The following is a 12,046-nucleotide window of genomic DNA, read 5'->3' on the forward strand; positions in this document are numbered from 1 at the left end:
GCTCACAGGGAAGTCAGGGAAAGGGGGTTAGCCCGGATGAGCTGCCACTGCCCATTGCTCCCCTGGCTGCAAGTCTTGTGGGGCCCCTTAGAAGTTAGGAGCATGTGCCTGTGGGAGAAGAAGGGGGGGGGGGGCGGGGAGGCATGGGAATGCTCTGCAAGGGAGAGTGCTCGAGGCCTGGGGCCTATGTCTTGAGGGCTTTCTCTCTGTCTTGCAGTCAGGAACTTCAGGGAGGTCTCTGTCATTGAGTCTTGGTGCACTGGTTGATTAGACATTCCTGTCTAATGTTCTGTCCTGTCTGGGCCCCTTCTCTCCGGATCCCTCCACTCAGTGCTCATCACAGAGCTGTGCGAGGAGGAGGCCAGCCTGTGCCCTTGGACCACACCACCATGAGCCCCCCAGGCGCTTCCTCTCATTCCTCCTGTATGTTCTCTGTGAACCGGATCCTGGGTCTCCGCGGTGGCCGCCTGCTCTGCCCTGGGCTCTCGGCGCACCTGCCCTCCCACACCCACTGTGCTGAGAAGACAAGCTTGGCCAGGGACCCCCTCCACTCCCACGTGGCCCAGAGCCACAGCACAGACCGTATGGGCTAAAGTTCTTTGGTGCTGGCCTCATTAGAAGATAAGTTGCCATTCGAAGGGGGCATCTCTCCCCTCACAACGAAGCCTGGTCCTGGGGAGGGGGCAAGTGGGAGCTAAGAACAGAGCAGCACACGGGGCTAGTGGAACATGTGGCCGTTTGGTGTCCAGGTCAGAGCTGGGCAGATGCTGGCGGCAGGACCCAGGGCTGCGGGAGGACCTGGGCAGACAGAGCCCAAGATAAGCAAGTGGGAGCCCGTCTGGAAGCTAGAAGAGGGAAGCTTCCAGACATGATTGCGTCTGACCTTCTCCTCGAGTCTCCTCGCTCTGGCGCGGGGCCTGCAGTGAGCTCAGCTGCCGCGCGCTCCTGGCCTTCAGCGTGTGGACTTTGCAAAGGTCCCGCCTCTGGAAGCACCGCATCCTCCACAGAGCCCTTCTCCACAGCCCCGAGGAGCCACCGGGCTCCACTCAGGGGGACCAGGAGGGCAGGGGAGCTGCTGGGAGTGTGGAGGATCCCTCTAAGCTTCCATATCAGCTTTCTGAGAGACCACCCCCCACCTCACCACCCCCACCCCACCCCGCCCCGACCTCTGCTGGCCTTCAGGACTGAGGTCTCCAGAACCTTCTGGAACATCCTGCATTGGAGCAATCCCAGCCCAGGGCAGATCCCCAGGGAACCCGCAGGAGAATGTTCCGGCACTGAGATCCTTGTATCCTCATGTTTAAAAGGCCAGAGGGAAAAGAAGTCTGAGCTTTTAAGAGAAAGTCTCTCAACAAAACACTTCCTGATGCTTGTCTTACACTAAAAACCTATTAAAGTCATAAACTTCTGCATAACACTTCTCAGAAAGGAATTTATCTAAAGGGCATCTGTGTTTGCTCTCAAACGCAAAGGCTCCAAATGTCAGGCCTCACATGATTTATTTGGGCATCTTGTTCTCTGTGCCCAAAGAAGGGGCACAGAGGGGCATGAGGATATGCACGTGGTCTACACCGATGGCCTTGAACTGGCCTGTCTGTGGCCCTGGGCACCCCGCTTTGCCTTGGCCCTGGCGATCCTCTCTCCCTTGAGGGCCATTTCTCGCTGCAAGATGTTGGACCGCACTCGGCATCCTCTCCGGGTCCTGATTCAAAGACTCGGACGGAAATCCAGCAGCCAGGCCAGGAGGCACACGAGCCCCTTGGAGTGTCTCACGGAGCTTTGGACATGGATTGGGAAGAGGGTGCCTTGGAACGGACATTTCTGAGTGATGAATAGGAGTTGAACAACAGAAAAAGGAAGGAGGAGGCAGGAAGAGCTTTCTGGGCAGAAGGAACAGCTGCTGGAAGCCAGTGGCCAGGGAGCAGGTGGGAAGTCTGGGGCCATTGGAGGATGGGGTTGACGGTGGGGGGGGCAGGGGGGAGGACAGGGGGGAGCCCCAAGAGCAGAGGGATGAAGGTTGTGGAGAGGGGCTGGGGCCAAGTGCTGAGCTCCCAGCATTAGCAATTAGGCCCTTGGGTCTCAGGCCGCTGCACAGAGTCCCCTGACAGCCTTTTATCACTGCATCTTAATATGCAGAACTCATCAGCCCCTTTCCAAAGAGGCCCCTGAGAGGAGGGCCCTGGCCTGCTGAGTTGTACTCACTCCACCTGCAGGGGGCAGGCATTTCAGGAGGCAAGGCCAGGCCTGGGGCTGGGCCAGCAGAGGAACAGAAGGGTCCCGAGGGCAAGTGGGGTGCCCAGGATATACTCCAGCGACGCCACCCTTCTCCCTGGGGCCGTGGATCCTCAGACCACCAGGAAGTCGGGCACAGGGTGAAAGCTGCTGGGTCAGAGCCCACTGGGGCTGGGCACCTCTGGATTCTCTGCTCTCACCTCTTCAGGGCCTCCAGGGAGAGGCTGGGGGCTGCCCAATAAGTATACTAGCCACATGTGGCTACTTAATTTTACATTATTATGAATTCAGTAAAATTACAAATTCAGTTCCTCACTCACACTTCAAGTGTCCACATTTCAAGTGTTCACTAGCCACACTTGGGTAGTGGCCATCACTTTGGACAGCACAGAGCAGGATGTTTCTATCATCAGGAACATTCTCTCAGATAGCTCTGTTCTAGGGGAGAAAGGCCAGACTGGCCAACTTCTCAGCAAGCAGGGGAGGGGCCCCATCTGGCCTCTGTGAGGGGTCTGCAGCAGGGGTGGGAGCCCTGGGAGGGGGGGGGGGCGGGGGCAGGCTCGGGTAGCCATCTCCGGAGGTGCTGGAGAGGAAGCAGTGAGGGCACCTGGGACCTACCTGGGACCAGCTCCCTGGGGATTCTGAAGTAGCTGGACTATGTGTGCAGGGGCTAACAGGGTTGGAGCAGGTCAGTACCATGCTGCTGGCCCTGCCTACAAACACAGAGGCCTGGGGGAGCCACCCAGGCTGTGTCCCCTACACTTTACACCTGCCCACTGGCAAGCTGTGGGTCCCCTCTCCCCCCCTCCCCAGTTCATTGTGCACAGACTCAGCAACCCTGGCCTGAGATGGTTCTGGAAGTTGCACATCGTGCCTGGAGCTGCAGCCCCTGCCATCTTGGGCAAGGCGCCTTCAGAAGCCATTACCAGGCATTAAGTCAATGGGCTTCCTATTTGTCAGCACTCCAACTTCACAGCAGGTTCTTCGGGCTCCAAAGACCACCTAGAGAGTGTTTGCCCGCAGATCCTGCGGCTGCAACCCTCTTAGTCAGAGCTGCAGCTTCCAGAAGGATGCGGGGGAGGCTGCTGAGGAGCTGCTCTCATGAGAACAGCATGGCTCCTGTCCCTGCAGGGACAGTGCAGGGAACTCTAAGGCCCGTCTCCACCTCCTTCCTGCATCCCAAGATGTCCAGGGCGGGCAGTGCTGTCCCTGCAGCTCCATCCTCTTTGCCCCAAGTCAGCTCTCCAGGGCACCCAGCCCAGAGGGATACTCTGCCCTACATCCCTCACCACCTGCCTGGGTCACTTACAGGGGCACGGCACATGTGTGCCGTGTGTTGGTGATGGTCTGTGAGAGGCACCACAAGGGGAGTGTCTTTGTTTTGTTGACTCTAGTATCTCCATTGCTGAAAATGGCACCTGGAATAGGGTCAGTGCCAAGCAAATGTTCGTTAAATAAACGAATTCTTCAAGAAGGAGGGCAAGTGGGAAATGTGTAGATTGGGTGAAATATAGACTCACATATGAGTTTTTTGAGCAAAAATAAGCCTCAGCTTTATGCTAGTTGATCATTTTAGGTTCCACGACTGGGGAAGGAAAAGCAAAAATATTGGGCACATTGGGGGACTAGGTGGCACCTCTCCCGGTGGACCCTTGAGTCCCTCCTCCCCTCTGCCTCAGCATCCTTCTCACAAAGCAGCTTCCCTGCGGGGCCTCCAGCTCTGATCTCCTGCTGCCCTGTCACGAGTTTTTTTGAATGTTTGTTTTTATTGTGGGCCGTAGACCAAATGGAGAAGCATCACTCATCTTACCTGAAGGTTTTGCCATTTTAGTCTGAAACTGAGAAGTCCTAAGTAGGTTTTGACATGGTAATAGTGAGTTTAATTTTTCATCCACCTCCATCTACTAAGCAGTCCTCCTCAGATTCCAGAAGCAAAAGGGAAAAGAAAGGCTTTCCAGTGACAGGACCATTTGTCAGAAAGTTATGAGTGAATGCGAGCAGGGCTGTATAGGAAGTGTGTATTGAATGATATGACACACTGGCTTCTAATTGCTGCTGCCCTTCTGATCAATAATACATGTTTTCAAAAAGCCTTCTGTTTGCATTTACGCGATGGACTGTAACTACTGCAAAGGATCCATTAAGACCTATTTTAAAAAGTGCATTCGTAAAAACTTGTCTAAATCTGCATTACAAGGCAGATTATGAAACCGCCTGGGGAGATGTGTGTTTTTTCTAAAGAGCATCCAGGCCATATTTGCTGGACTTGCCAATTCGAGCTCCCTGGTATCTGCACAGCTTGCTTGGGAGCCAGGACTGGCCTTCTCCTTGGCCCAGATGATGCCAGAGGGAGGCACCGTCAGGCCTGAGCCCCGTCCCGCTCCAGCTGCCTTGAGCCAGCCGTGCCCTGGGCTGGCACTCTACTCCGTGTGAGCAAAGGCCCCAGGAGCCAGGTGGGGCTCCCCAATGTGCAGGGCCAGATAAGTGCTGCTGTGGCAGCGAGAACTCTGGTTCCAGGGCTCGCTCTCCTCTACTGAGAAGGCTGCAGGTCATGTGGGGAGGGGCGGGGCGGGTGTGGGCTCAGGCAGCCAGTCTTAGGTTGGCTGCCACCCCACACAAGGGTGTGCATCGTTACCTGTGCAGTTGGGAGCCAACACAAGGAAAGCAGTCATTTGGATTTAGGGGTCACCTGCTCTCTGTGCTAACTTAGCAATGTCCACTGACCCTTGTGTCCTGTTGGCCTCAACTCCTGCTGCTGATGGGAATCAGTGGTAACAGCTCATACTGGCTGCCTGGGGTTCACTTGTCAGACACCTGGGGGAAGGGTCCCTGCTTTCCCACTGAGGCCCAGAGGCCCTGGGAACATGCTGGGTCGCTCAGAGAAGAGACACAGCTAGGACACACCCAGAGCCCTCCTGCAGCCTTCACACCATGCCCTGGCCCCGCCTCCCACCCAGGCAGCTCCCTGGACTTCGGAGGACCGTGGAAGAGGAATGAGGAAAACACCAATTTTCTGCTGAGCCAGGGACTGTGCTGATCCTGTCAATGCTTCATTTGGGTTTGGCTTCACAACACTGCAGGGCAGTTACCATGTCATTTCTATGTCACAGATGAGGAACCCGAGGCCTAGGGATGCAGCTAGCTGGCTCTTGGGTTAGGAAGCAGAAATAGAGACAGTTTTCTCTGAGAGAAGGGGAAGGGAGGAGAAGGAGAGAGCAGCAGTGGAGAGAGCGAAGGGAGGAGGGAGGGGAAGGAAATTCAGAAGAGAAAGTCAATCTGTGGTGGGGGCCTTGGAAGGGTGAGTTGGGGCGAAGAGTTGAGGCCAAGCCTTCTGGGGGAGGCGGGCCTTGTCTGAGCCTCACAGGATCTGACAGATGTGCAGGACCTGATCACGTGTACTCCAGAGCCTTGGGCTCAGGCCTGAGGAGGGTCCTCTCACTGGCCAGCTGTGGGCATGAGACAGGCAGGCGGGGCCTCCAGAGTTAGGGGCAGAATGGGCCACGCCCTGCGAGCCCCAGCCTGGCATGCTGTGAGTGTGTTATGAGGACAGCATATTTGACTGGGCAGGCGGTGAGCCTTGCCGTGGGCCCTCAGAGCCAGCTGCTGGGCACTGGCTGTCCTTCAAGCTGCACCTGGAGGAAGGCACTAAGAACGGCCTGCACCTCAACACCCACTGGGTAGCAATGCAGTGGTAAGTCCTATCATTACTTCTGCTTGCAGAGGGGAAACTGAGGTACCCAGCAGTTGGCTACAGCACTCACAGTCATCCTCAGAGTCCATGCTGCCAGCCTCTACATCACAGTGCCTGCCAGAGGGACCGGGACCCCCTCCCACACCCACTCTGACCACATCTGGCCCCAGTGGGGCCTGAGACCTCGGTCAGCAGTCCCTGGAATTCTGTCTGGCCTCCAGTGCTCCTGGGACTGGGCTGTGCTCCTGCCTTTGTTTCCCCACCCTTGTAAAGCCCTCAGGACCAGGGCTTCCTGTCCCTGTACTCAGCCTCCACTCCTAAGAGTAGTCCTTCCCCTGAGTTCCCACAGCCACATGGATCCACAGTCCCAAAGCATCCTGCCCTGCCTCCTACCCCCACCAAAGCCTGCACCAGATGGGATGCCTGTCCACTGCCCTTGACCTCCACCCTCCCTTCCCTGAGCTGTGTTTTGGAGCCAGACCCAAGGAGGCTCCAGGTAGGCCTCATCTGCAGGAGTCATGTGTGAGCCACCCACCCACAGAGTGCCTTATCCTGTGTTGGGGGCAGGACCTCATAAACACTATTTGAGTCACTCCTCCCAGCCACCCTGAGCTGGGCACACTATTTCAGCCCCCATTTTAAAGATGGCAAAACCGAGGCACAGAGAAATAAAGTGACTTGAGCAATGACACGTGACTGTAAGTAGCAAAATTCAAACTCAGGTCTGACTCACTCCAAAGCAGAATCCTGTATCAGAACCTCTTGTGGAACTATTTTTTGGGGATATGGATTTTTATGGAGGTAGGGCCCAGGAATCTGTAGATAAAAGCTGCCCTGGGGGGCTGTGAGCAGGGGTGGGGAGCACTGATGACACTGATTCCCCCTCCGAGAGCGCTTCAATACCTGTGGGAGCCCATGCCCTTCAATAGTGTGGCCAGGGCAAGGAGGCTAGAGCCAAGTTCTAAGCCTGGGCAAGATGATGGTGTGATTTATTGGGCACTTACTGTGTGCCCAACCCTGAGCTCCATGCTCACACATGCTCCCTCTTTTTATCCTCACGCCTTCTAAGAGGGGGGTGTTTACAGTTGGAAACTGAGACACAGGGGACATGACTGGGGGAAGCCAGGACAGGGAACAGGAACCTCCTGGAGACTCTCCGGGGGCCCTGGGACAAAGTGGGGAAAGGGAGAGATTTCTTGGGGAATCAGACTAGCATCTTTGGATTCTGCCCCTGCTGGACTTCTGGCCTTGCCCTGTGGGACCTCAGGCAGGCAGCACTCCCTCCCTCTGCTGGGGAGGAAGCGCCTCCCTGCTGCTCTGAAGTTCTGGTCCTGAGCCAATGCACAGTCCCCGGTGGCACTGAGTCACTCCCCACCTGCAGTGTGAGGCCAGCAAGCTCAGGGATTCACCCCTGCCCTCTACTGGGTGCCCCTCCAGTCAGGTCCCTGGGCATGCTTGAGGGGGAAGGTATGCAACCATGTTCATGTGTGTGGCACACATGAGGCCCCACCAGACACTGATTTATGAAGGCAATGCCCTCACCATAGCGTCAGGTGTCGTCCACTCAAGACCCCCAAGGGTGGAGGTACAGAGAGGGTGGAAGAGGGGAGGGGGCCCAGGCAAGAGCATGGCCTCAGATGGGACACACAGAGCCAAGCAGATACCCAGCCTGTCCAGGGTCAGGCAAGCCCGGCCAAGGTGCTCCGTAGAAGGTTTGGGGGGAGGGGCTGGCTGGAAGAATAGGCCAAGCCACGCCTCTTCCCTCTGCATTCTCCTGCCACAGGAGCCTGTTTGTAGCAAAGAAGTCCCCTTCAGTCCCTCCTTTCCCACTCAGGTCCCGTCCCTGGACATAGCACTGAGTGCGCAGCCTTGGTAGCCATTAGCACCAGAGGTAGGGCCTGTCTACACCCAAGGGAGCCCCTGTGGCCAATTTCAGCCCCATAAACCTGAGTGTCTGGGGCCCTGGGCATGTGTGGCAGGCAACACAAGTTCTGATGGCTGCAGGGTAGCTCTCCTGAGCTGGCAACACTGCGCACTGGCCTCCTGCCAGCAGGCCCACTCCGGACATCCTGGCTGGCAGAGCCCCCGGCCAGCCTGCCTTGGCAGCTCCTCCTCCCGCCTGGGAGGGTGACTTCACTTTGACTTCATATCTGCAGAGTGATGTGCAGATCTCTTATTTGTAGAGCGCCTGGGAAGGCACATGGGCATTTCTTTAAATTGTCAGCTGAACCCAAGGCGACAGGCAAAGCCACACCGTGGGAACACGCTTTGCCAAAAAGGCAAGGGTGTTATCAGCTTGACCTTCATTTCAGCCCAGGTGTTGGGTAGTGAGTTTTGATATGTAAATCCAGTCAAGCACCAGGAATGCTCCGGCCTACTCAAGAACGCAAATAATCTCCTTTGTCTTAACTTTTGGTGTAACTTCCTGGTATTTGGGGGTATAAAATAAACACGCTGTATCGGCTCTGGGTCACTGTCTCTCCAACAGAAGAGGGCAGCGGTCCACCTGGCCCCAGCTTTTCTTTCTGTCTCTGTGTCTTGTTTCTTTCTCTTATTTCTCAATCCCAGCTCCTCTACTCAGGAACTGGACCCGCTCTCTAGCCGCGCTGGATGCGGAAAAGAGAGAAAATAGTTACACTTATTCAGCCCTGAGCTCAGCCAGGCGAGAGGGTGGGGCTCTGTGCACAGCGGAGAGAAAAGACACTGAAGTAGGGCCGCCCAAACTTAAGTACCTTGGACCCACCCACCCCAAGGCTCCCATTCCTCTGGCCCAGATGGAGGCCAGACCACAAAGGCAGCTGGGGTGGAGGAAAACAGTGGGCTTTTCCCACAGAGGCACAGAACTCACCTCCAACCTCACCCCAGGAGCCCCATCCATGTTAAGGGCCCCAAATGTTCCCTTTAGGATTATATGTCTTTGTGGGCATCATTTCTTTGGGCGAACTAAATTATTTGGGGCCCCAGTTCCTCCCAGCTACTCACTCTCCTACCCAGTCAGTCCCACATACAGAGTTCTGTTGAGGGGCGGGTCTAGCCTCCAAGCACCCCACTAGGCCACTAGCACCAGGTGTCTTTGAAAGGTGTGCCCAGGGCCAGTTCCTGCTCCCTTTGGTAGGACCAGTCCTGAAGAGGGGGTATCACAAACTGTCCCTAGGACACCCCTACCCTCTCCTTCACCAAAAACGTGGGTATTATAAGCTATACTCCAGGCTGGCTCCTGGAGAGCTCAGAAGGTGCAAAAAGCGCTCCGGCTCCCCTACCCTTGCCCTGGCCCTTCCCCTCAGCCCCTCAGCTCGCCTGGTGCTCCCAAGGAGGCCGAGTTCCTCCTTCCCCGCTCGCCCCCCCCCCCCCCCACACACACACGCCCCCGTCTCAACAGAAATGGCGGAGGATGCGCTCCGCGCCAAGAGCCTGGAGGCGGGGCACCCGCGTAGTCCCCGCGTCCGCTCTGGCGCATCTCAGCAGGCCTCCCAGACCCCACATCCCGGCGCAGCTTCCCTGCCCTGTGTGGTTGCTGGGGGAGGGCGAAGCGCTGGGACCCTGAGCTGGGGCACGGGCTGTGCTTGCAGAGGGGCGCGGGCTGGGCTGCAGGTGGCAGACCCGCACTCCGCGCCCCGCACCTCGCTCCTGCTCCTGGCCAGCCCAACCCACGCCTGCACCCGGCGTCCAGCGCTGGACCCCTACTGGCTCCTCGCCTGGTTCGCACTAGGCGTAGTCCACCCGGTACTCCCGAGTCCCACCCCTCCCCGCACCCGGCAGGCCTTGGCCCCGCCCCGCCCCGCCCCTGCCGGCACCTCCTTCGTAGCCCGCGCTAGCTTCGCCTGAGTCCGGCGACCAGAGCCCCGCGCACAGCACGGGAGATCGCCCCGAGTCGCTCCCGACTCTCCGTGTCCAGGAGGAATGGGACGGCCCGGCTGAGCGCCGCCCCTTGCCCCCGACACCCCCTGGCCGAGCCACCGACCCTCTTGCCGTGGTCCCAGCGCTCACGGGCGATGGCGAAAGCAACAGCCGGCACCGCGGGGCTGCGATGGCTGCTGCTGCTGCTGCCGCTGCTCAGCGAAGGTGAGTCCTGCAGGCGGCCGATGGCCGCGGCGGCAGGGGCGAAGTTGACGCCGCGCGGAACGGCGGAGTGGACGCGTTCAAAAGCGCCCTTCTGCGTGCGGCGCGCATTTTCGGGCCGGAGGAGCCCGGCGGGGAGCGAGGTGGTGCAGTGGGCAGGGCCCCTCGGCCCGGAGCTGGGCGGGTCTCGGGGGAGTGGGACGCGGGCCAAGCCGGGCGGCCGGGGTTGGTGCCCCGGGTCCGTGCCGCAGCCGCGCGTCTCAGCCTGGTGATGCTCGGAGCGAAGCGGACGGATCTAGTTGCAGTTTCGGCTCAGGTCGGGGAGGACGGGAGGGGTAGCCCCAGAAAGCCAGCCACCTGCTCACGGAGTTCAGTTTCTGCAGAAGATCGCGTCCTGGTGCGCATTCCGAGCTCCCCGGGTACATTCCGCCTCCCACTCTGATCCCTGGCCCGCCCCGGGGTGCGGAGAACGTCTGCTCTTTGACAAGAGGTTGCTTTTCCCTCGTGCGTTTTTTGCCTCCCAAGTCTTTAAAAACCTAAAAGCCTGGCGTTTCTTGGCAGGCTGCCCTCGATGGCCGGCTCAGACCGGCCCAGCGCAGGGGGCAGAGGCCTGCCATGGTGTCGAGCCCCACAGGGGCACCTGAAGGTACTGCCTGTGGGTCCATATGACGGCTCTGGGCCAGCCTTTTCCAAGGGCTTTTGACCATCTTAGAGTGGGCAAAAAGGCTGGCCACTGCCCCCACCCCACACCCTAACAGGATAAACCCCAAGGCTGTAGAATCTTACCCTCCTTGGCCACCATGTATTTTACTTTCCCTCAGCAGTGCCTGACTGATCTGCTCCGGCAGTACCCCTGTATGCACGCCGTTTCCCTCTGAGAGGGAAGGCGCTCTGGCCACCTTCCCCGCTACTTACAAGAGCTTTCTCTGTGGTCTTTGGAAACAGAAGAGGGGGTGGCACCCTAATGCTAGGCCCGGGTCCACACAAACTCTGGGTTCACAGGCTTGCTCAAGGCTTAGTTTGTGTGACTGGGTCCCAGTCTCAAGGAGCAGATATGAAGCCAGAAGGATACCTGGAGTGAGACTCCCTTTCTTTGCCCTGGGAAAGTGGGGCAAATCCTGTTTCCAGTATAGGGCCCCTGGGGTCCCAGGTCACAGAGAAAGACAGGCAGGAGGCTGTAAACACAGGCAGTGCAGAAGTGAAGGGGAAGAGTGTAGGAAAGACCTCTCCTAACTCTTAGGCTGCAACTTTGTGATTGTGGGCTGTGGTCTAAAGCAGTGCGCAGGGCAGCCTCAGCGGCCAGCAAAGGGTTGCCTGCCGGAGGCTTCCCCAGTGCCCTTCCACTGCCTTTTGCTTAACCAGCGCGTCCAGGGAGGCTGCAGGTGGCTGAACTGTGGGGTCCGGGCTGCGAGGGTTGGCCTGTGGCACTTGGCAGGAACAGGTAGCTTGTCTACACCCCTGGGCCATGGAGTTGGGTGGCCAAGACAGGCTCTCCAATCCAGGGAAAGTGAGCCGCCCACCCTTCCCTTGGGATGACCAAGAAACCACGATTGGTGGCACTATGAGTGGAGAAGTGGCCCCGCAGCACCCTGGAGAAGACATCTGGGGCCTCTGGAGAGGCCTGTGGGTGCCCTTTGGAGCGGTAGAGCCTGACTCTCAGCGAGCTGCTCCCAGCTGCCACTCCTGTGCCTGCCGCCGCAGAGACCCACCCAGGCTGGGAGCAGCTGAGCCTCGCGCGCCCTCTTGTGGGTGCGGTGCTCCAGTGGCCTGGACTGTTGCCGGGAGGATGAGCTGCGTAGCAGATGAAGCCCATCCCCCTGCTGGCCAGACACTCCCAGAGACTGAGACTGGAAGCGCCCTCTGTGCTGGGGGACTGGCAGGAGTGGCTTTCGAAGGCGATCCAGATAAAGAGGCAGTGGCTAAGACCAGAGCACAGGAAACGGAGCAGTGTTGCCTCAGGCTGGCAGGGGTGGGCTGGAGGACCCAGAGGGCCCAGAGCAAGGTCATGGAACACAGGACAACCCCCCTGTTCACCACTTCCCCACCCCCCACCCCCGACCCTTG

The 12,046-nt window shown here is 58.4% G+C and overlaps 1 protein-coding gene across 1 annotated transcript in view; it reads left to right on the forward strand.

Annotated features, from left to right (window-relative positions):
• Positions 1 to 9,772: 9,772 nt before the first annotated feature.
• The window catches only part of RET (ret proto-oncogene), a 53,692-nt gene continuing 51,418 nt past the window's right edge, over positions 9,773 to 12,046 (forward strand). The window contains 1 exon segment of the mRNA XM_080688728.1: positions 9,773 to 9,985. Within this exon segment, the coding sequence (XP_080544854.1) occupies positions 9,916 to 9,985 (70 nt within the window). The 5' untranslated portion in view covers positions 9,773 to 9,915.

Source organism: Plecotus auritus (assembly GCF_963455305.1).
Source record: "Plecotus auritus genome assembly, chromosome: 9".
Lineage (NCBI taxonomy): Eukaryota > Metazoa > Chordata > Mammalia > Chiroptera > Vespertilionidae > Plecotus > Plecotus auritus.